The sequence below is a fragment of the Camelina sativa genome, chromosome 4 (assembly GCF_030686135.1).
Source record: "Camelina sativa cultivar CO46 ecotype springtype chromosome 4, ASM3068613v1".
Classification (NCBI taxonomy): Eukaryota; Viridiplantae; Streptophyta; class Magnoliopsida; order Brassicales; family Brassicaceae; genus Camelina; species Camelina sativa.
Window position 1 is genome coordinate 17,820,130 of NC_141883.1, and position 20,897 is coordinate 17,841,026.

Consider the following 20,897-nt stretch of genomic DNA (forward strand, 5'->3'; position numbering starts at 1 on the left):
TTATTTACTAAATGTTTTAAAAAATGTATATATAGATGTTAGCTATCTTAAATCTACAATCAAATACTCCCAATATGACTGATGACATAGAATTTTACTTCTACAAGTATAATTGTAGATAAAAAAAATGGAGACTTTTATATTATTATACTTTACCTGCCTACTATACTCTAGACTTTTTCGTCGTTTTCTGTTTTTTTTTTCTTCGTATGATCAACATAAGTTAAGAACATTACACAGAAACTCCACACACAAATTTTTGTAGCTTATTTACGTCGAAAGAGAAAGAAAAAAAGAATTGTGTATACAAGGTCTCACAGCTCCATGATAAACATGGACATAAGCATAACAAATATGTGTTTGCCAAAAAAAAAAAAAAAAAAAAAGCATAACAAATATGTATGTGTACCAGTGTTCAAGAAAGCACTAGGCGGTATCTGGGCGGTGACCCAACGCCTAGCGCCTAGAACGCTTAGTCGGGGACTAAACGGTTTTTAGGCGGTTTAGGCGTTTACAACATAAAACATTATATATATATAATTATATTAAAATATATGTTATAAAAATAAAAAATGATAAATTATAAACAACGGTAAGAAAAATACATTTATTTAAGTTATATTAACAACATATAAATGTTTATAATTACGTATATAAATATAAAACATAATAATTTAATTATATGTAATTTAAAAATCAAAAATAAATACTAAAATAAAATATATGTAATTTTAAGCGGGTTAGGCGGTCATCTAGGTGTCTGCTGAGCGCTTAGCGCCTAGACAGCACCTAGACGACCGCCTAGACCGCTTTCTTAAACACTGATGTGTACTATGAAAAGATAATCGTTTCGACCCGAGTTTATGGCCAGACCTAGCTTTGAGGATGACTACCAAATAGAAGGCCTAAATTATTAATTATTTCTTATCTTTCCTCTAATAAAACAAATCCTCTAAATCTGGGACAACAAAGGTAAACGAAGAGATTTCGCCACTTTATGAATAACTAATATCATCGCTTATCTAACCAATATAGACGGATATTATTAAGTATAGCTTTGTTTTCTGTAATATAATATATATGACTATATGTAATGTAAATCTAGTCTTATTAAAACTAGATTATTCCATATGGGGGATCACATATCATTGCATACGTAAGATTTGATGTGGGTGTGGGCTTTATACCTTTAGAGGGCGTGCTCATGTTCATAAGAATATCCACCGCTTCCTCTTTGTCTTTAACAACTACGGCTCTTCTTTTACATCACCCAAACCTTGTGCAAAATACGGAATATTATTTTATGACTATGAGTTATGTGCTACAGCTACATCTATGTATGCTTACATATGCATGCATATGTCACATATAATATGTGTGTAATGATGGCACATAAAGATTGAAAACACATGCAACGGAAGCATGAATCCATGTGTACGTATGGACTGACGACATCTTAAAGAAATACACTAAAACCATTTGGAATCAAGAAATAAATGATTACTACAATGGAAATCTAAGAGCTTGAATAAATAGTCAAGAGAACATTTATGTAACCATTGAAAGACTCTTCCTATACTTTGACTAGCGGCTCAACAAATTAATCAATTTTTTCAGTCGTATTCCAGATGATTGGCAGGCTGGTCCGAACCAGTTTCACATATTTTTAATTAATTTTCATATTTCTATTAGCAACGGTAATTAAAAGAAAATATAGACATTATAAAATTAGCGTGTGGGAGTCACAGGGCAAAGAGGTGAGGATATAAATATTTTTAGTGGAGATAGGCCAAAGAGGGGTGTGTTGATGACGTCCACGTCCCTCAATCTCATTTCTTAATTTAGCTCCACTATAAAGAATAGGTTATCAATTTCCAATCCTCTCCGTCCGTTTTGTTTAAGTTAGAATCTCAAGTAAATATTCGTTAGATTTCTAATTAATATAAGAATATGTAGTTAGACACAATGATCAAACCCAACTAACAATAGGATATATGTTTGTATCAATCATCTCCTAATCATATTCTTCCATATGTATTGGTATAATTGCCTGACGTTAAGTGGTCAAATCCAACTAATAATCATGCCTCACTTCAAATGCAGTAGCTTTCAGAGTGTGGTGTGTGTTGTTTAGAATATATTTTAGACAAAAGGACAAGTTTACGAATCCCAAAGTAACACGCATGAATGATAAACCCCTAGACCCCGAATCTAATCAAGCATTAACAATAAAGAGCAGAACAATATGGTCCATTTTGAAAGATAAATAAGAGCTTTTTTACTGGGACTTTGAATGGTTACGGACTTACGGTCAAGCGGGTGGAGTTTCAACGTCTAGTGCTTATAACGATTAATCGTGATTAGGCGGTTTTGGTTGGTTTAAACGTAAAACAAAAATTAGTGTAAAAAATTGAGCATAACGTTTTTATTATTAAACCGTTTGTTACCAACTTTAACTATTTTACCGCGCGCTTGTTCTAACTTAATCACGTTCTCTACTACTATTTCTAACCATCTTCTTTACAACGATCAAAAAAAAAATTCTTAAACGCTATGTTCAAACGAGATTACCAATCAAACCCTATAAATATGGTTCATATACGTGTAAATAACTATTTTCACCTATTATATTCCTGTTAGAATTTTAATTGTTTTTTGGTCTTCTGAAGCTAATTTTTGTTCAAGCAAGTGTAAAGTACATTGTTCCATTTTGGTATAAATCTTATTTTCTTAACGTGATTTGTGAAATCTGGAAGAAAGAAATATTTTTATTTTAATACATGATAGTCTTTTATTTTTCTAAGAAACAAATTATAATGTTTGAAAGAATCAGTATGCGTCCGTAACTTTCCGGATAGACAAGATATAGAAAACGAAAGAAAAAATTTCCAAATAAAAACCAACAGTTCAAGCTAATATTTCCAATAACTTAATTCATATAAGAACCGTCTCTCTCCATTCATATATGAAGCTTATTCTGGAGAGATTTAGCTCCAGCTTAATTCAAGAATGGTTTATGGCCTCTTAAGAATTATTTATGTTCAGACCTTTAATTAGTACTTTTTTTTTACAATTAATTAGTACTTTTTTTTTACAATTAATTAGTACTTTTATATCTCTGGCTTAAATAACAGGAAAAAATAGTAAAGATACTCTCTTTTTTGCTTTTGGTTTGAAGTTTGAACTATTGATTTTGACATAGGAGATAGTGCACTAGCAAATAGGGAGTATAAGAAATAGTTCTTATTACCACACACACCCACCAAAAAATAAAGACAAAAACTAATGGGAGTGTTACGTCAGTACATCAACCACCTGTTTTCTCAATACATATGTGTTTACTCCATATGTTCATAACCAGAGGCCCAATAAATACCAACTGTTCAGAATATGTCCATGTTTTATGAATCTTCAGACTATGCCAATAAGAGAAAAGCAAATACATACAGTCTTTGCTTCTTATGTGCATGCACACATAGATTCATGTCTATCTTAAGATGGCAGGGCACCCTATTTTTGCTTATGCATCTACACGAATCGAATCCCTATGCCATACACACATGTAACTTGAAAATTCCATAATTTGATTTTGTACTTGTGTGTCTTTGGACAGTGTTACCCGCTGGCCCAAGAGAAAAAAAATACAAGCCACAGACTCGAGAACTTTAAAAAGTATCTAATTCCTATCTCAGGTACTGCTACTAGATACAAAAACTCACTTATCAGGCCCCCATAACAACAATTCGACTTCTAAAGCTGTCAAAGTTTTTGTCTGTTTCTTCTTCTCTCTTTTCCTTTTCTAAGATTCAACAGTTGCTACCAATATATAACCCTTAATAAAGTCAAGAGACACTTCTCTCATATCCCCACAACAAAAAAAAAGTGAAGAAAGATCTAGGGTCTTTCTATATTTTTTTCTTTTCAAACTTTTAGCACCATAGAAAATTTTATTTAGAGTATTAGTTTTTCTAGCTAGTATATATAACAAGACACTATAGAAAAATATACCTTCTTCTTTTTTGGAATAATTTAAAGAGATTTTATTGATCATGTTGATCTCCACGTTCGAGATAGTGCCTGCCAAAATATATAAGAAAGAGTTCTTATTATCACACACGGCACAAAAATTTTAAAAGGCAGAATTAATGGGAGTGTTACATCAGTAACACCAATCACCCTCTTTAACGATCAAGTTTTTGATATAATGGCCTTGTGACATCACAATGAAGAGACCCTACATTATCAATAGGATAATCCCTCAAACATATGGACACTAAAGATTGGAATAAAAAAAAAAAAGAGAAATCATTAGAGCTTTTAATATTGTGAGTGTGATGTCGCATAGACACAGCACAGTGTTAAAACGTTGAGCTTATATATATAGTAGACAAAGAATGCCATGGTGAACCAAGCTGAGAAAGAACTTTTTACTAACAAAAGAAAGATAAAAGAGAGAAAGAGAAGGAGAGAGATGAAAATGATGCAAGAGGAAAACCGAAAAGGTCCATGGACAGAACAGGAGGACATACTTCTGGTAAATTTCGTTCACTTATTTGGAGACCGACGATGGGATTTTATAGCAAAAGTATCAGGTTTGAAGGTGGAGGGAGAAAGATAAGAATAGGTAAGGAGCCTCCATTAATGTGCTAGTTTTGGTTGTAGGTTTGAACAGAACAGGAAAGAGTTGCAGGCTAAGGTGGGTTAATTACCTACACCCTGGTCTCAAACGTGGCAAGATGACCCCTCAAGAAGAGCGCCTTGTCCTTGAGCTTCACGCAAAGTGGGGAAACAGGTCTGATCCATCTTGAGAAAGAAACAAAAAAACTATCACATACTTTTGTAACAATATTTTATACAATTCTTTTCACATGTAGGTGGTCAAAAATAGCTAGGAAATTGCCGGGACGAACCGATAACGAGATAAAGAACTACTGGAGGACTCACATGAGGAAGAAGGCTCAAGAAAAGAAGCGTCCTGCGTCACCAACTTCCTCATTTTCCAACTGCAGCTCTTCATCTATGACCACTACCACCACCAACACTCAAGAAACATCGTGCCACTCGCGTAAATCTTCAGGGAAAGTGAGCTTCTACGACACTGGAGGATCCCGATCCACGGGGGATATGATGAATCAAGAAACCGAAGATGTATACTCAATGGATGACATATGGAGAGAGATTGATCACTCCGCGGTAAACATAATAAAACCAGTTAAAGACATCTACTCAGAACAAAGCCATTGCTTAAGTTACCCAACTCTGGCTTCTCCAACATGGGAAAGCTCATTGGATTCTATATGGAACATGGATGCAGATCAAAGTAAGATGTCGTCTTCTTTTGCAAATGATCAGTTCCCTTTCTGTTTCCAACACAGTAGATCGCCATGGTCCTCAGGTTAAAATTAAGATTTAATTCATTGAGATATATAAATCTGTTTTATACATGTTATATATAACTTATAAATAAAATAAATCCTAACGACTGTAATAATTTTGTTTGATGAACACAAAAACATCCCAAGTCTGGACTCTGTAATCATCCCATATATGTGTGGTAAGTAACTAGCCTAAGTTTGTGTCTAGATGAATAAGAATGAAGTCTTAATGTATAATACAAGTCAATACTCTAATTCTAAAGTAAGTACACTTCAATTTTCAGATTTTTGTTTTTATATGTTAGTCTTTTCTCTTGTGGTGATAATCTCAAATTTCTGTTTAATATATCAACAGACTACTAAAGCGTCACTAATTAAGTTATACTTGTAATAAACAAATTTGGACAAGAACATATGAATCAACTTGCTGATTCTCACCCAAAAACATCATTTTTTGAATCAAATGTGAATGCGTCGACATTACTATGTAGAGATATGAAGCAAAAATCACACAACAATTTATGAACTTACCGTTAAATAGACAAACTCGAGAAACAGTAATTTTAATCAGACCAATTTACATTGTTTTTTTCTTTTGTGCGCGCCAGATTTTTTTCATAATTGAAAATAAAAGAATCAGTCAGGCTTTGAAAATCCAAGTTGGGGTATGTGTCTCTGGATTCAGTCCAAAAGGGTGTGACAAAATTACTCTTGGTTTTCCTGATATTTTTGTACATATCTGAAACTTAGATATATTTAAAAGCCACACATCCAGATTTCAGATATTTAAATATTCAAAATAAATAAATGGTAATTGGGAGCTAACACAATGTTGTTGATGTAATCGATAATTTTGACATATAATGTATAATATAAATGATTTATTGAAATCATTATACATCTATATATATATATTTTTAAAAAATATAATGATTTTGATTATGTTGATGATTTCTATGTTATCATTTTCTCATTAGAATTATAAACTTTACTCCATTAAAGATTTGTGTTGGAGCTTTAGTGCTCTTAGAAATTAGTATGAAACCTACAAATCCCCAAAGAATTTATAAATGCAAAAATAAATATTCTACATGATATGAACAATAAAGTTAACATTAATAATGCATCATGAAATGATTTGGTAAAGAATTTAAAAGTCTTGTTAGAAGTAAATAACCCGCCAAAATAACTGATTTTCAAAATAAATAACGCGCCAAAATAGTTGACTGAATAACATAATACATTTAACTAAAACTTATAAATTTTAAATTACTTACCTAAAACATTGGATTAATATTTATTTTATTTTACTCTAATAATTTGGATATAAATATATTGAATACCTTCTACCTCCATTCATATGAGACTATCTCTTCCTTTTCTAGTTCTTAAAATACAAAATCTCGTGCAAATGATGAAAGTAAAACAATTTTGATAGAGATACACTTTTGGTTATTGAACAAGTTTGGTCGTCTCAATTGTTGAAGCTGACGTATCCTTACTGCGTTTCCTCAAAAGAATTTTCTCCAAAGGTTTCGGTTTTTAATTTTCTATATACTGTATATAAATTGATAACAATCACTTTGTCATGAAATTTTGATATATTGAATTGAGAATGATTCTAAACTCACAAGTTTTTAGTCGCAAAGGGTTTTAAATATTAACTCTCCGGACTCCGGGCACTATAGATTGTCTTTCCATTTTATCCTATAAATTTATGATATCCTTAACACTTTTACGCTGATCCGTTTGTTATTTGTTTGATCCTATAATGACTGTTTTGAGTGTGTTTACTGATTCACAATTATTACAGAACATATACATTCTTTTCTCATGTTATTGTCTTCACAGAGAAAGCGAGATGGATTCAAAGAAGTTCAGCGATTTCTCGACCCTGCCTCCCAAAAATTCACCTACAAAGAACGTCATAGTGATCTCCTCCGGTTCATCAAGCGCCACAATGATCCCTCCTCTTCCCCAAAACCCTACTTTGGCTGTAAACCCATCTCCGACCATTCTTGATGGACGACGCTGTTCCAAGAACGGTGAACAAGTCTTTCACGACGCTGTTCAGAAACCTACAGACGGAGTAACTCCCGAAGGTGGATTGGTGAACAAGTCTTCCCCTTGGGTCAAATCTCGGTTGCTTGGGAGAGGGGGTTTCGCCTCTGTTTATCTAGCAACGTGCAAGAACGAAGAGAGAGCGATCAAAACTGCAGAGATTTCACGTGCTACGAGTCTCATGAACGAAGGAAGGATCTTAAGAAGTTTACAATCTCCTTTTGTGATTAGCTGTTCGGGCGAGGAGATTGTACGGGAAGGAGCTGATTATCATTACAACTTGATACTTGAGTATTGCTCTGGAGGAAGTATAGGAGATATGCTCAGGATCATTCAGAAAGGGATAATGGAGTTTGATGTAAAGCTGATCGCTAGAGATGTTTTGGTTGGTCTGAGAGATATCCACGCCAAAAACATTATTCACGGTGACATTAAACCGGACAATCTCTTACTGACCCCTATTTTTAATCACCAAAATAGGTTTAACAGGTATGTAACCAAGATTGGGGATTTTGGTTTGGCACTAGAGAAAGGTTCGGTGGAGTATGGAGATGGATCGGGTCATAAGAGAGGTACTATGCGCTTTATGGCTCCGGAGCTGATAAGTTGTGGTATTGTGGACTTTAGTGTTGACATTTGGGCATTTGGATGTTCGGTTTTGGAGATGTTAACCGGGAAAATAGTTTGGGAAGAGTACGGTGGTTTGGTTTATAAAGATTTGGTCAATCTAATCGGTCACAGTAATGTCATTCCTTATATACCGAGTGGGTTATCTGCAGAAGCACAAGAATTTCTAAGGGGATGCTTTGTTAAGGAGCCTAAATCAAGGTGGGGGCTCGGTGCACTCATGAACCATCCCTTTCTCAATTTGGATGTAAAATTGCCTTTTAATGCAAAATGAATATTAACATTTAAGTCGGTGTACTATGTAAAACGCTCTTTTTGCAAAAAAAAAAATAAAACCATTTAATTTTATACCAACAGGAACTGTAATTTTCAATTAATGTACATAACAGAAAAATATGGTAACTCAGTTATCATTATTAACTTTGCTCTTAAGAATCTTTAACTCATGTAAACTCAATAAGTTAGGCATTTAACTAAAATTAGTTGTGATTGGTGTAATATTGGATGGATATGGCTATATATATATATATTGTTAGTTAATTAAAATTATGTTACTTGTTTATACATTATTATTGAAACATATGTGATTAGTGTTATGGTGTAATATTGGATGGTTATGGCTATTACAATTATTGAAAGAAATTAAGAAAAGGATTTTATGTGTGCATGTGCGAACATGATTATCTAAACAAGATGATATGAGAATATTGAACCGGCTCTAAACTTCTTCGAGTATCATGTTTTTAACTAAATCGACTCTTCACTGGGTTAGGTTCGTGAAGAAACTGTATTTGAAGCAATTGAAGCACACGAGTATTAGATTTTGCAAATTTACATTAGTTTAAGAAACAAATTAGGAGATTTAGAGTAGGTAAATGGAAAAAGGCATGCAGGAGATAGTAGAAAACAAAATTACAATACTCAAAGAATTAACACAATTTTTTTGTTGTTGTAATCGATCATTTTGAAACGAAATGTATAATACAAATACATAAATGCTAAAAATATATTGAAAATATTTTACATCTATATATTTTTTATGAATTACATATGATATTGATTATGTTAATGATTTTTATGTTATTTTTGTTTTTCATTATAATTATAATCTTTACTCTATTAAAGCTTTGTGATTGAGCTTTACTGCCCTTAGAAATGAGAGTATGAAACCTAATTATCAACAAAGAATTTATAATAAATGCAAAAATATGTGCTTAAAATTCATCATGATAATAGGAATAATAAAGTTAACATTAATCTACTAAATTTTTACTAAAGAATTTTTTTCCCTCAATTACCAAAAGTTAATACTAAATAATAACGCGTCAAAGTTACTGATTTATGAAATAAATAATGCTGTGAAGTTGTTAAGTTAACCGAATAGCAAAATACAGTTGCCTATTTTTTTTCTTTTTTAATTAACAAGTTACTCAAAACATAGGATTGTTTTTGATTTTTTTTTGCTTTAACAATTTGGATATAAATATATAGAATACCATTTTCCCTTCATCCATATGAGACTATCTGTTCATTTTTTTAATTCTTATAATATAGAAAAAATAATATATATGCAATATACTCGAGAAGATGATCAATGTAAACCAATTTTGAAAGAGACACAATTTTTTTTGGTCACTGCCGAACCGTCCAATTTATCCACCAAACCTTAGGTTCGGTTTTGCTTTTGACTTTCTTAGTAACAGATGAAAAAAGGAAAAATGTTGACAAAAAAAATGAAAAAAAGGAGAAAAGAAACTTGAGTCCCAGGTAGATTCATTATAAATAACCTATCGCCTCCTATCTCCTCTCTGTCTCATCATTTTGTAATCAAGAGAGAAGAAGGAAAAAATAAGAGAAATACATAGAGAAAAAAAAAACAGAGCTCTAGGGTAAGAAAGATGTTATGTTCGACTACTTAAATTTTTCAAGTATTATGTCTTTTACTAAATCGACTTTTCATTGGACTCTTTATTAGGTTACGTTCGTGATAAAACTGTATTAGAACCAACCATCTGAGGCATGCAAGAGATGTACGAATATGTAATTTTGTAAATTTACACTAGTTTAACAAACAAATTAGGAATTTTAGGTTAGTGGGTAAATGGAAAAAGGCATGCGGAAAATAGTAAAAAAATTATAATACTCTAAGAATTAGCACAATTTTTGTTGTTGTAATCGATCGTTTTAAAATGTAAAGTATAATATAAATAAATGTTATAAATGTATTGAAAATATTTACATCTATATATTTTTTTTTGAATAACATATGATTTTGATCATCTTGATGATTTTAAAGTTATTTTTGTTTTGCATTATAATGATAATCTTTACTCTATTAAAGCTTTCTGATGGAGCTTTACTGCTTGTAGAAATGAGAGTATAAAACCTACTTATCAACAAAGAATTTATGAATGCAAAAATATGTGTTTAAAATTCAACATGATGATAGGAATAATAAACTTACCAATAATGATCCATCCTATAAATACTTAGTAAAGAATTTTTTTTTTTAATATATAGATACCAAAACTTATTACTCAAATAAATGATTCATGAAATAAATAATGCTTTGAAAGTGATAAGTTGACTGAATAACAAAATACACTTGCCTAAGAAAAAAAAAAATAGAGACACAATTTTTTTTTGGTCATTGAAGAGAAAAGGAAACGTAAACCGAACGGTCTAATTTATCACCGAACCTTAGGTTCGGATTTGGTTTTGATTTTCTCAGTAACAGAGGAAAAAAGGAAAATAAGAAAAGGGAAACTTGAGCCCCAAGTAGTAATCATTATAAATATATATATCCTCATGGCCTCTAATCTGTCTCATCGTTTTATCTTTTCTGTCTCATCGTTTTAATAAAATCAGACTTCAGAAAAAGGAAAACAAGAGAGAGAGTTCTAGGGTTAGAAAGATGTCGAATTCAACATCTTCTGATCGATTAGGTCAGTGGGACGAAGACTCGAACCGTCCCCACAAGAAGCGGAAGTATTCACAAACCAGATCAGAGACGAACGTGATAGAGGATGATGCAGATTCGTCGAGCAAGAGGAACCGTTCAATCCTAAGAAAGCCAAAGAGCGATTCGTGGGTGGTGGCTCGTTTTCTCGGAAGCGACTCAAACGCCTCTGTTTACTTAGCCTTAAGAACGACCGAAGAAGGCGTAGACGATCTTCCTTCCAGGATGGCCATCAAGTCTAACGAGATCTCAGAATCAGCATATCTCATGATCGAGGAGAAGTTCTTAACCCGTCTCGAAAGCCCATACATCGTGTCTTGCTACGGCCACGAGATAACAGAGGAGAAGAAGGAGAAGAAGAAGTACTTCAACACCATACTCGAGTACTGTCCTGGCCAAACCCTTGAGAAGCATATCAAAGGCCACAGAGAAGGGTTACCAATTGATGATGTGAAGAGATTGGCTAGCGATATCTTGCGTGGTCTCAAGCGTATACACGGAGAAGAGATCATTCACCGCGACATCAAACCAAAGAACATCTTACTCACGTCTGTGAACAGAGCATTTGCCATGTATGGGTATAGCAAGGACAAGGCTATGATCTCTGGTTAGGGAAACGCGTTGGAGAAAAAGCGGATTGATGATGGCGAAAGCTGGAATCACAGGAGTGGTACCGCGAGGTTTATGTCACCGGAGCTTATAGGGGACAAGGTTTTGGACTATGGTGCGGATGTGTGGGCTTTTGGTTGTACTGTGCTTGAGATGTTGACTGGAGAACGGGTTTGGGGAGAGTATGATGAGCTTGATTGGCAAAGTTGGGTTACTGTCATTGGTAAAAGTGGTCTGGTTCCAACTATCCCTGATTACTTGTCTGAAGAGGCTAAGGACTTTCTTACAAAGTGTTTGGAGAGAGACCCTGCTAAAAGGTGGTCTGTTGATAGTTTGATCAATCATGAGTTCTTTTATGATGAAGAAGAAGCAGAGATAGAAGCATATGAAGCAAATCTAAATGCTGTAGCGGCGTTTCAACAACAAGAAGAGGAAGAAGAAGAAGAAGAAGAAGAGGAAGTAGTAGAAGAAGAAGAAGAAGTAGGAGTAGGAGGAGAAGAAGCAATAGAAATAGATGAAGAGTACCCTAACGAGGATTCGGAAGAAGAAGAATACCCTAACGAAGATTCGGAAGAAGAAGATGAATTTGAGATTTTTATGTAACAATCTACACTTCTTTGGAATCTTTATTTCATTATTGGTGTGATAAATCTGCAAAATTGTTGTATAGACAAAATATGTTTCAGTTGCTCTGTAATTTTATTGATTGTTTCAAAAGCTTGAGATGTTATTGTGTCAATCTTTCTATAGAGATGAGTTTATTACTGATCTTTTTACAGCCTTGCACAATCCTGAGTGTTTTGTTTGGCCTTTCTAGTTAATTGTTAGTATTGTTTGGTTCTATTGAATTGTTTGGTTCGGTTCGGTTTGTTCGGTACATGATTGAATTGTTTGGTTAATTGTTCTTTTGTTGTTGTTTTGGCGAAGGAGAGAAAGAGAGAGAGAGAGAGAGAGAGAGAGAGAGAGAGAGAGAAGCAGATCCGTTAATGGAGAAATGGCAGAGCTTGATTCTGTAAACGAAGCCAAGGACAAGGAGAAGAAGAAGAAGCTATGGAAAGCTGTTTTCGCTATCTCTGGTATTATGATCACTCTCGTCATCTATGGTCTTCTTCAGGTCTCTCTCTCTTTCTTCTCTCTCCCCACTCGAATCCGCCTCTCTCTCTTCAAATTGATAGGAATAAAACGATCTGGGTTTTTTCGAATTTGTGCTTCGTAATTACAGGAAAAGATCATGAGAGTGCCTTATGGATTGAAAAAAGAGTACTTTAAACACTCTTTGTTTCTTGTCTTTTGTAATCGGCTCACTACATCAGCTGTTTCTGCTGGTGCTTTACTGGTAACAACACTGAGTTGTAGTTATATATATATTCATACTATCTTAATGGTTCTCTTAAAAGAAGCTTTGGTTTTTGATTTGTTTGCAATCCTTTGTGTGTTTTGTTTGTAGGCGAGCAAGAAAGTTTTGGATCCTGTAGCTCCGGTTTATAAATATTGTCTCATTTCAGTAACTAACATCTTAACTACAACATGTCAGTATGAGGCCCTCAAGTATGTGAGTTTCCCTGTACAAACTCTGGCTAAATGTGCCAAGATGATACCTGTAATGGTAAGCTTTTAACTTTAATTTTTGTTACATGTGATGTGAGCTTATCACCAATATATCTAATCTATGTGGTTTCTTGCAGGTCTGGGGAACTCTCATCATGCAGAAAAGGTACAGAGGATTTGACTATTTTGTGGCTTTCCTCGTGACCCTTGGGTGCTCGGTGTTTATTCTCTTTCCGGTAATAACCCAATCTCTTCAAAGAACAAATGGATTCACTAGTTTATGTATGAACACTAAGATTAGAAGGAATGAAGTTTTATTCTATATGTATTTGAGCTGTAGGCAGGAGATGATATTAGTCCGTACAACAAGGGAAGAGAAAACACCGTGTGGGGTGTATCCCTGATGGTTGGTTATCTTGGGTACATATCCGTTTCATTTTTTGTTTAGTTTTTAAATAGGAACCTCAATACTGTTTTAGTATATCCATAATCTGGTATTGGTAAACTGGCTAACAGGTTTGATGGCTTTACAAGCACATTCCAAGACAAACTCTTCAAAGGTTATAATATGGAAATACATAACCAGATATTCTACACAACAATTTGTTCATCCATTCTCAGTTTCACTGGTGAGAACTTCTCTTTACAGTTAATTCTCTCTTTCACCTCATTTTTTTTTCCGATTCTAGGACCTTGTTGTATCTTCTGTCATTCTGTGATGATCCTTTCCCGTTACTTATTAATCACTTTGGTTAGTTTGTCCTGTGTCTTTCCATGTCCCAATCTCTTAGTTATATGTAAACTTCTGATTTAAGTTGCAACTGAGATCATATGTAAATGATGTTAAACCCTGTAGTTAGTAGGAACCGTTCTTATGCTTTGTGTATCTCTGACTATGATTCTCGAGTCCATCAGTGCTTTTCGATATAGAATTCATCTGCCTTGCATAAACCTCAATGTGTGGACCTGAAAAAAGGTTACAAATCAGGTCAACCATGTCTTTTGCTTCTCATATGTGAAATTTCTCGCTTGATATAGGCCTTATACTGCAAGGGCATTTACTCCCAGCTGTGGACTTTGTTTCTCGGCATAGAGATTGTCTATTTGACATTGCTTTGCTTTCCACCGTAAGTCTTCTTGTTTTGTCATTACAATTATCATGTTCCAGAAATATATCAAAGTAGAGTATGATTGCATTGCAGCAGTGGTCACAGCTGCTATAGTTAGAGATAAACTAGAGTTGAGTATTGAAACAGAAGCCCTAGTAATGCGAAAACTAAAATGTAGTATAAAACTTATCAGAGATGAAACCGGTGTTCTGCAGGTGGCAACAGCCAGCCAATTTTTCATTTCTTACACTATTAGGACATTTGGTGCTCTAACGTTTGCTGCCATAATGACTACAAGACAGGTAAATAGTTAGTTACTCTGGTGGTGTCAACTCTTTGATTCCTCAGCAAAATATGTTCTCTCTAATTCCTTCTTCGTTGTCTGAAAAACAAAAAGCTTGTGAGCATCATGCTCTCCTGCATCTGGTTCTCACATCCGCTTAGCTGGGAGCAGTGTATTGGATCTGTAAGCTCCTTTAAGCCTCTCTTTACTTTGGCTTCCCTCTCATGTGATCTCTCCTTGTTCTCAAAGCTAAACCCATTTTTCACTGGTGCCAGGTAATTGTGTTTGGATCTCTATATGCTAAAAACTTGGTGAAGAAGAGATCAGAAAAGCCGCAGGCAGCTCAAGAACCTCCACCGGATGAAGAGGCTCAACCTCTGAAGGGAAACCCTTAAAGCACAGTGAGAGTTTTTTTTTCTTCGCTGATGCTTAAACAGTTACCAACCAAATTTAAATGATCCCTCTAACTTTGAGGCATCTTACTAACAAAACCAAGCGGTTGAGATGGACTAAATTGTTTTTGTTTTTGTCAAGAAGAAGAAGTCATAGATCACATATGACGAGTATTTTATAGAGCCCTGATGTATGCAACTCTAGTTTCTTGTTTCCGTTTTCGACCTTTTGTTTGTGCAAGCAAAAACATTAACTGTTTGTTGTAGACTGGTTAAAAAATTTGTGTAAAATTGTAGTAGGATTTTGGTATTATATGATAACTAAATGTCTGACTATCAAACTTTTTTGGTTTAAAATTTTTATTTTTAATAAATGACTTCATAACTAAAAAATCTGAAACACGCCAAAGTCCTAGAGACGACTCAAACAAAAGTCTTTCAAAAACAAAAGTATTTTTAAAACGAAAGTTTTTTTTTCTTAATATCAGAGACAAATAAATGGATTTCGTGATATATCTTAGGATAGATTAAATTCATATAAAATTTGGCTTATTTATTTTGAAATAAATACATATACGTAGATTTCGAAATAATTTGTGTCACCCAAAAATTTGAATCTTTCTATTATTCACCTTTAATTCCATTCAAATCTTTTTAAAATATAATATGAAAATTTTAAAATTCAAGAATAAATCACTGTGGGAATAATCTAAGATTTTAACTAGTATTTATAAATTATAGAACCAATATGTACCACATGATTTTGATAAAAAAAATAAAATCAATAATTGAATAACACATGAAAACTATATATGAAAACTAGTTGTCTGACTGACTCTCAAATTCTTTGTTTTAAAAGCTTTATCTTTTTGGTAAAAAACTTTAAATTTTAAAAATATAAAACACGCCAAAGTCATAGAGACTACTCAAACAAAAATATTTTTTAATCTGAAATTATTGCTGACTAAATATTTTAGACACAAACAAAAGTCTTTTTTAAACTAAAACTATAGCTTAATAAATATTATACTCAAACAAAAGTGTTTTTTTTTTGTAAACTGAAACTACTGCTTAATAAATATCAGACTCAAACAAAAGTCTTTTTTTAAACTGATACTATTGCTTAATAAATATCAGACTCAAACAAAAGTATTCTTTTAAAGCTGAAACTATTGCTTAATAAATATCAGACACAAACAAAAGGAACTTTGAGGTACATCCCAAGACGGATCAAAACGTGGTTATTGACTTCTTGTGAGGGTTTTTTTTTTTTTTTTTTTTTTTGACAATCAATTCTTGTGAGGGTTTTATTTTTCCTTCTAATCATGAATAACAGTGAAATCAAAGAAGAAGAAGAGACGAAAGGGATGAGCTCCGAGATCGAATCTAGTTCGGACAAGTCTTCACATCAGGTTCAAATTACTCAATTGAGCTTTCTATATTCGTATTTTTCATAGGGTGGACTTTTGTTTTTTGTTTTTCGTAATTATTGCGATGTATGATCCATGTATTTTTCATATGGGTCTTTGAGTCGTCTGTTCTGAAATGGCCAATGATTTGTATGCAAATTTTGTGATTATAAGTGAAAAAGAATTTAATGTCACTATGAACTCATATATATTGATCAGTAGTTTTTGACTTGTCTTTTCTTTCCTTTTTCTGATTTTCCATTTGAATACAGGTGGATCATGTTTCTGATGTAGACAAAGGTACGGTATCGTTGATGTGATTACCAAAAGAATGGAAATTATATATCATTTTTTTTTGTCTAATTACAACTCTCAAGTCTCAACCAACATTATTCTTAAAAAGGTATCAGAAGAAAATCTTATGTATAGATAAACAGAATCATAAATTATATAACATATATGTTTAGAGTACTTCGTAAATGAAGTTGTAAGATCTGCCAAACCACGGGAAAATCTTAACAACGACAAATAAAAATAACTTTTAAAGGGTCGCAAAAACACGAGAAGCTCGAGACACGTTTCGTAGCATATGATAGAGTACGTCATCCAACAACTTACAGCATCACGTTCGACTCTTATGCGAAAATGGTGAAGATGGTCAAGGATGGATATTACGAGTCCCTTCCTTTCACTTCCGGTGGATACACTTGGTACGTCATTCACGTCAAGACCATTACAACTTCAAATTTTGGTAGCTTCTATTATATTACATATTTGTCTATAATTGTATCCCTATTCTTTTGTTTTTGTTTAAATAAATATTAAAAGGACGTTCAAAATCTACCCAAACGGAAACACGAAGGTAGTAGGACTGCCAGGATTTTGGGTTTCAGTTTATACAAAAATCGATACCTCAATCTTCGTCACCAACCCACAAGATGTGTATGCGGAGATTAAGTTCTTCGTCTACGACGGTTTCAAACGCGTTTACTCTACACACCAAGGTACGTACGTACTTAATTTAAGAGGATCAATACATCAATTGGAACGTAAGACTAATTTTTTTTTTCCGCAAAACATAACCAAGTGATGCAAGTCTAGCTAGTGGCCGTTACTATGTTGTTCTCAACTCTATTGGTCAAGATTTATGTACTATTCTCTTTGGTTAATGAGCAATTGATCGATTTAAGGCTCTTATTGCAAAGTTTCTCAAAATAGTTTTTGTTATTTTATTTTGTTTAATTGGTTATAGAAAGTGAGCCAGTAAGGTTTGATAAAGTAAAATCGGAGTGGGGAATTCCGTTTTTCCTGGGCACGGGATGTTTCATAGAGGGGTTATATCTTTACGACGGAGGGAAATGTGAGGTTGGAATAGATATCTTAGTTGATCAACGCTACCAGAGGGAACTTTTCTCTTATGACGAAAACGTCATCAACCCCGTTTTCACTTGGAACATCACCAATTTCTCTACCCTCTATCATCACTCGTACACATCCAATACGTTTTCTTCTGGAGATAGAAACTGGTGACTCTCTCTCTCTCCATCTCTCTCTCTTTACACACACACTCTCTGATATATATAGCTAACTGTTTGTTATATGATGGGTTTAATGATTATTAGGGTTTTGAAAGTGTATCCAAATGGATATGGTGTTGGAAAGGATAGATATTTGTCACTCTACCTGTTGAGTGTGAATAATGAGGTCAATTACGTTGAAGGCACGCTACGAGTTCTAAACCAAATTACATCCGGTAATGTGGTGAAGCAAGGTGAGTGTATAAAAGTCTTTCATGGCGATATATATATATATATATATATATATATATATATATATATATATATATATATATATATATATTGTGACAACAATTATAATCTGATATATCTGCGAATGTAAAGAGATCAAATAAAAAACCAATTAAACTTTTATTTAATATTTTACAAAATATATTATTACAACGTTATATCAAAGAAGTAATGAATATGAAATATCAAAGATAAATTTAACATATCTCATCGGTAGCTAATATTAATTCAATTATTTTTCAATTGTAATTGTTTTCTACAATCATTTTTATTGAACTAATATCCCAAGATCTCAGTTCGCACAGTTTCGTTTCGGATCCCGCACTGGATTTTCAAATCCTTTCAAATTTAGTGACACATATCTAATACATGTTTGTCTTTGTTATTGTGGAGGTTAGTTAATTATTATAGTTTCATTTTTCATTTTGTTGCTTTTTTTTTCTTATGGTAAGTTGAGGGATGGCCTAATGCAGCAGAAAATGGATGGGGCTTCCAGGAGTTTATATCTCTTGCAGATCTTCAAGTTCAAGGTTTTGTTGTGAACGATTTGCTTCAAGTTCAAGTCGAGATCACGGCCTTCTCTAAACGGACTCCATTTACCTAGGGTTTATGGTGAGCCCAAAAAAAAACCTCCCTATCCTCTTTCGCTTTTTACTTCTGTGTATTTTGTTAACTATGTCATTCGATCATGGAAGGCTCAATTCGGAGATCTCTTGAAACTACTCCGAGACAATTTATCATCAGTGGATCGCTGAAGCCATGTGATGTTTATGTTTATGTATCCAAAATAAGAAATATTTCTAGAAATCTTTCCCCACAATCTACTCTTCTTTTTATTAAAAAGAAAAAGAAAAAAAAACTCTACCTCTTTTGTTTATACTCCATGTGTGTCCAAATTAATAATGAGTTGCGAACTCTTTCTAACGTACATTTTGAGTTTATGCGTGTTTCTAAATTGTAATATAAATAAATATGACTGTTGGAAATGAACTTCACTGTTTAACTCTGAATGATTGAGTTCCCTATTTAAAAATGTATATTCGACAAAGTAAATACTTCATCTACAAATTAATGTATGGAACCGAGAAAAAAAAGAGACTAAAACGTGTACATCTTTTTCTTTTTCGTTAGTCAAATGTGTACATCAATCCTCTATCTTTCTATATTTTATTAAATTTTAGTATTAAGAATTATATAAAGTACTAGATAAGGATCCGCTCGATGTGCGGGTTTAAAGTTTTGTAAATGAAATTAAATTTATTAAAATTTGTTGTATGTTATATATAAATTTTATTTTTGTTATAATATACTGATTTAAATCCATTTAAAAATATTTTATGTATGTTACTATTAAAAGTATATTTTTTACACCTAAATGTACCTTGTATGTTACAAAAATATTTTTTATCACTATCTAAATATTGTTTATATATAGACATTAAGCCAAATATATTACTTTCACTTCTGCATAGTTTTTAATTACTAAAATAGTTGGCTCAAAAAATATTTTGAATAAAAAATATATTACATAATATACTAATCAATGATGTATCATAATAATGATGTATGACCACCATGGAGAAAACATCGGCTTCGTCTTCATCTTTAATCGAGAGAACCTTGCGTCTAACCTCCTCCACCAGAGATAACCTTGCGTCCAATCTCCTCCACCTTTCTCCCTTGCGGAGATAACTTTGTGTCCAACCTTCTCTACCATAGGGAGAACCTCGGCTCTGCCCTCCTCCTATGTGAAGAAAATATGTTCACGTCTTTTTGCTATCTTAAAATGGCTTGTTCCGGCAACCAATGAAAGTAAAAACAATTTTCTAACGTCACAAAAAAATCTTTTGATAGTAACTAATGTTAAATTTCCCAATGTATTCGTGATAGTAACTATGCCAAAGTGAAAGTAATATTGTTGGCTTAATGTGTTTACAGATAACATAATATACTAATCAATGATGTATCATCACAATATTATATGACCGCGATGGAAAAAACCTCGGCTCCTCCCTCATCCCTTATGGAGAGAACATTGCGTCCAACTTCCTCTATAATGGAGAGAACCTTGGCTCCGCCTTCCTCCCTTGGAGAGATAACATTGCGTCCAACCTCCTCCACCTTCCTCTGTTGGGTAGATAACCTTGTGTCCAACCTTCTCCACCATAGAGAGAACCTCGGCTCTGCTCTCATCCTGTGTAGAGAGAAAATGTTCACGTCTTTTTGCTATCTTAAAATAGCTTTCTCTGACAACAAATAAACGTCAAAACCTTTTTCAATCGTCACAAAATCTTTTGATAGTAACTAATGCTAAATTTCTCAATGTATTTGTGGAAGTGTCTTTGACACACCATGATGTAGCCTCTGTTTAGTGAGCCCATGTCTACTCTCAGTCTATGGGCCCACCTTCTCAAGTGGGCCCTATATATATTCTCGGCTTGTGGACCAACCCATATTCGACAGCCAGTTTGTTACGTCTGGGAGTCTTTAAAAACTTGATTACCGACCTTACAAATCAACAAATGATATTTTCTTGGAAAATTTAGGTTTAAGAAAATAAGAAAAATTTACCTTTCCATTAAAATATATCCCAATTAAACAAAGTTGAAAGCAATGTTTTTGAATAAATTATTTAAATATGAGACGATCTTTGATTATATAGAAGTGAGTACAAAATTTAGAATTAATAATTAAAAGAATATTTTCCTTAATCTTTT

General features: G+C 33.3%; 6 protein-coding genes across 8 annotated transcripts; all 6 read left to right on the top strand.

Annotated features, from left to right (window-relative positions):
* Positions 1 to 4,367: 4,367 nt before the first annotated feature.
* LOC104780429 (transcription factor MYB48) lies at positions 4,368 to 5,658 on the top strand. Of its 2 annotated transcripts, none has more exons than XM_010504924.3 (3): positions 4,368 to 4,592; positions 4,663 to 4,792; positions 4,875 to 5,658. In XM_010504924.3, the coding sequence occupies exons 1-3, from the start codon at positions 4,400 to 4,402 to the stop codon at positions 5,398 to 5,400; spliced, it is 849 nt and encodes a 282-aa protein (XP_010503226.1). In that variant the 5' UTR covers positions 4,368 to 4,399; the 3' UTR covers positions 5,401 to 5,658. The 2 variants fall into 2 exon arrangements, with proteins under 2 accessions (XP_010503226.1, XP_010503225.1); XM_010504923.3 differs by having other exon boundaries at positions 4,388 to 4,534.
* Positions 5,659 to 6,733: 1,075 nt separating this feature from the next.
* On the top strand, positions 6,734 to 8,417 carry LOC104783818 (mitogen-activated protein kinase kinase kinase 20-like). The gene is made up of 2 exons (XM_010508920.2): positions 6,734 to 6,907; positions 7,227 to 8,417. Exon 2 carries the CDS (start codon positions 7,237 to 7,239, stop codon positions 8,335 to 8,337), a length of 1,101 nt encoding a protein of 366 aa, XP_010507222.1. The 5' UTR covers positions 6,734 to 6,907; positions 7,227 to 7,236; the 3' UTR covers positions 8,338 to 8,417.
* A 2,498-nt stretch (positions 8,418 to 10,915) lies between these two features.
* On the top strand, positions 10,916 to 12,393 carry LOC104783819 (mitogen-activated protein kinase kinase kinase 17-like). Its single transcript, XM_019244635.2, has one exon. The coding sequence runs from the start codon at positions 10,978 to 10,980 to the stop codon at positions 11,632 to 11,634; it is 657 nt and encodes a 218-aa protein (XP_019100180.1). The 5' UTR covers positions 10,916 to 10,977; the 3' UTR covers positions 11,635 to 12,393.
* Positions 11,707 to 12,393, top strand: LOC147945909 (mitogen-activated protein kinase kinase kinase 20-like). Its single transcript, XM_087510275.1, has one exon. The coding sequence runs from the start codon at positions 11,707 to 11,709 to the stop codon at positions 12,232 to 12,234; it is 528 nt and encodes a 175-aa protein (XP_087366401.1). The 3' UTR covers positions 12,235 to 12,393.
* Positions 12,364 to 15,304, top strand: LOC104780430 (UDP-galactose/UDP-glucose transporter 5). Of its 2 annotated transcripts, XM_010504926.3 has the most exons (10): positions 12,364 to 12,745; positions 12,854 to 12,967; positions 13,079 to 13,237; positions 13,317 to 13,415; positions 13,520 to 13,599; positions 13,696 to 13,808; positions 14,218 to 14,306; positions 14,504 to 14,590; positions 14,686 to 14,754; positions 14,847 to 15,304. In XM_010504926.3, exons 1-10 carry the CDS (start codon positions 12,626 to 12,628, stop codon positions 14,964 to 14,966), a joined length of 1,050 nt encoding a protein of 349 aa, XP_010503228.2. In that variant the 5' UTR covers positions 12,364 to 12,625; the 3' UTR covers positions 14,967 to 15,304. The 2 variants fall into 2 exon arrangements, with proteins under 2 accessions (XP_010503228.2, XP_087366400.1); XM_087510274.1 differs by lacking the exons at positions 14,686 to 14,754; positions 14,847 to 15,304 and having other exon boundaries at positions 12,553 to 12,745; positions 14,482 to 14,590.
* A 920-nt stretch (positions 15,305 to 16,224) lies between these two features.
* Positions 16,225 to 19,105, top strand: LOC104780431 (uncharacterized). Its single transcript, XM_010504928.3, has 7 exons — positions 16,225 to 16,375; positions 16,645 to 16,672; positions 16,920 to 17,082; positions 17,201 to 17,376; positions 17,625 to 17,898; positions 17,995 to 18,143; positions 18,633 to 19,105. Exons 1-7 carry the CDS (start codon positions 16,289 to 16,291, stop codon positions 18,782 to 18,784), a joined length of 1,029 nt encoding a protein of 342 aa, XP_010503230.2. The 5' UTR covers positions 16,225 to 16,288; the 3' UTR covers positions 18,785 to 19,105.
* Positions 19,106 to 20,897: the final 1,792 nt, after the last annotated feature.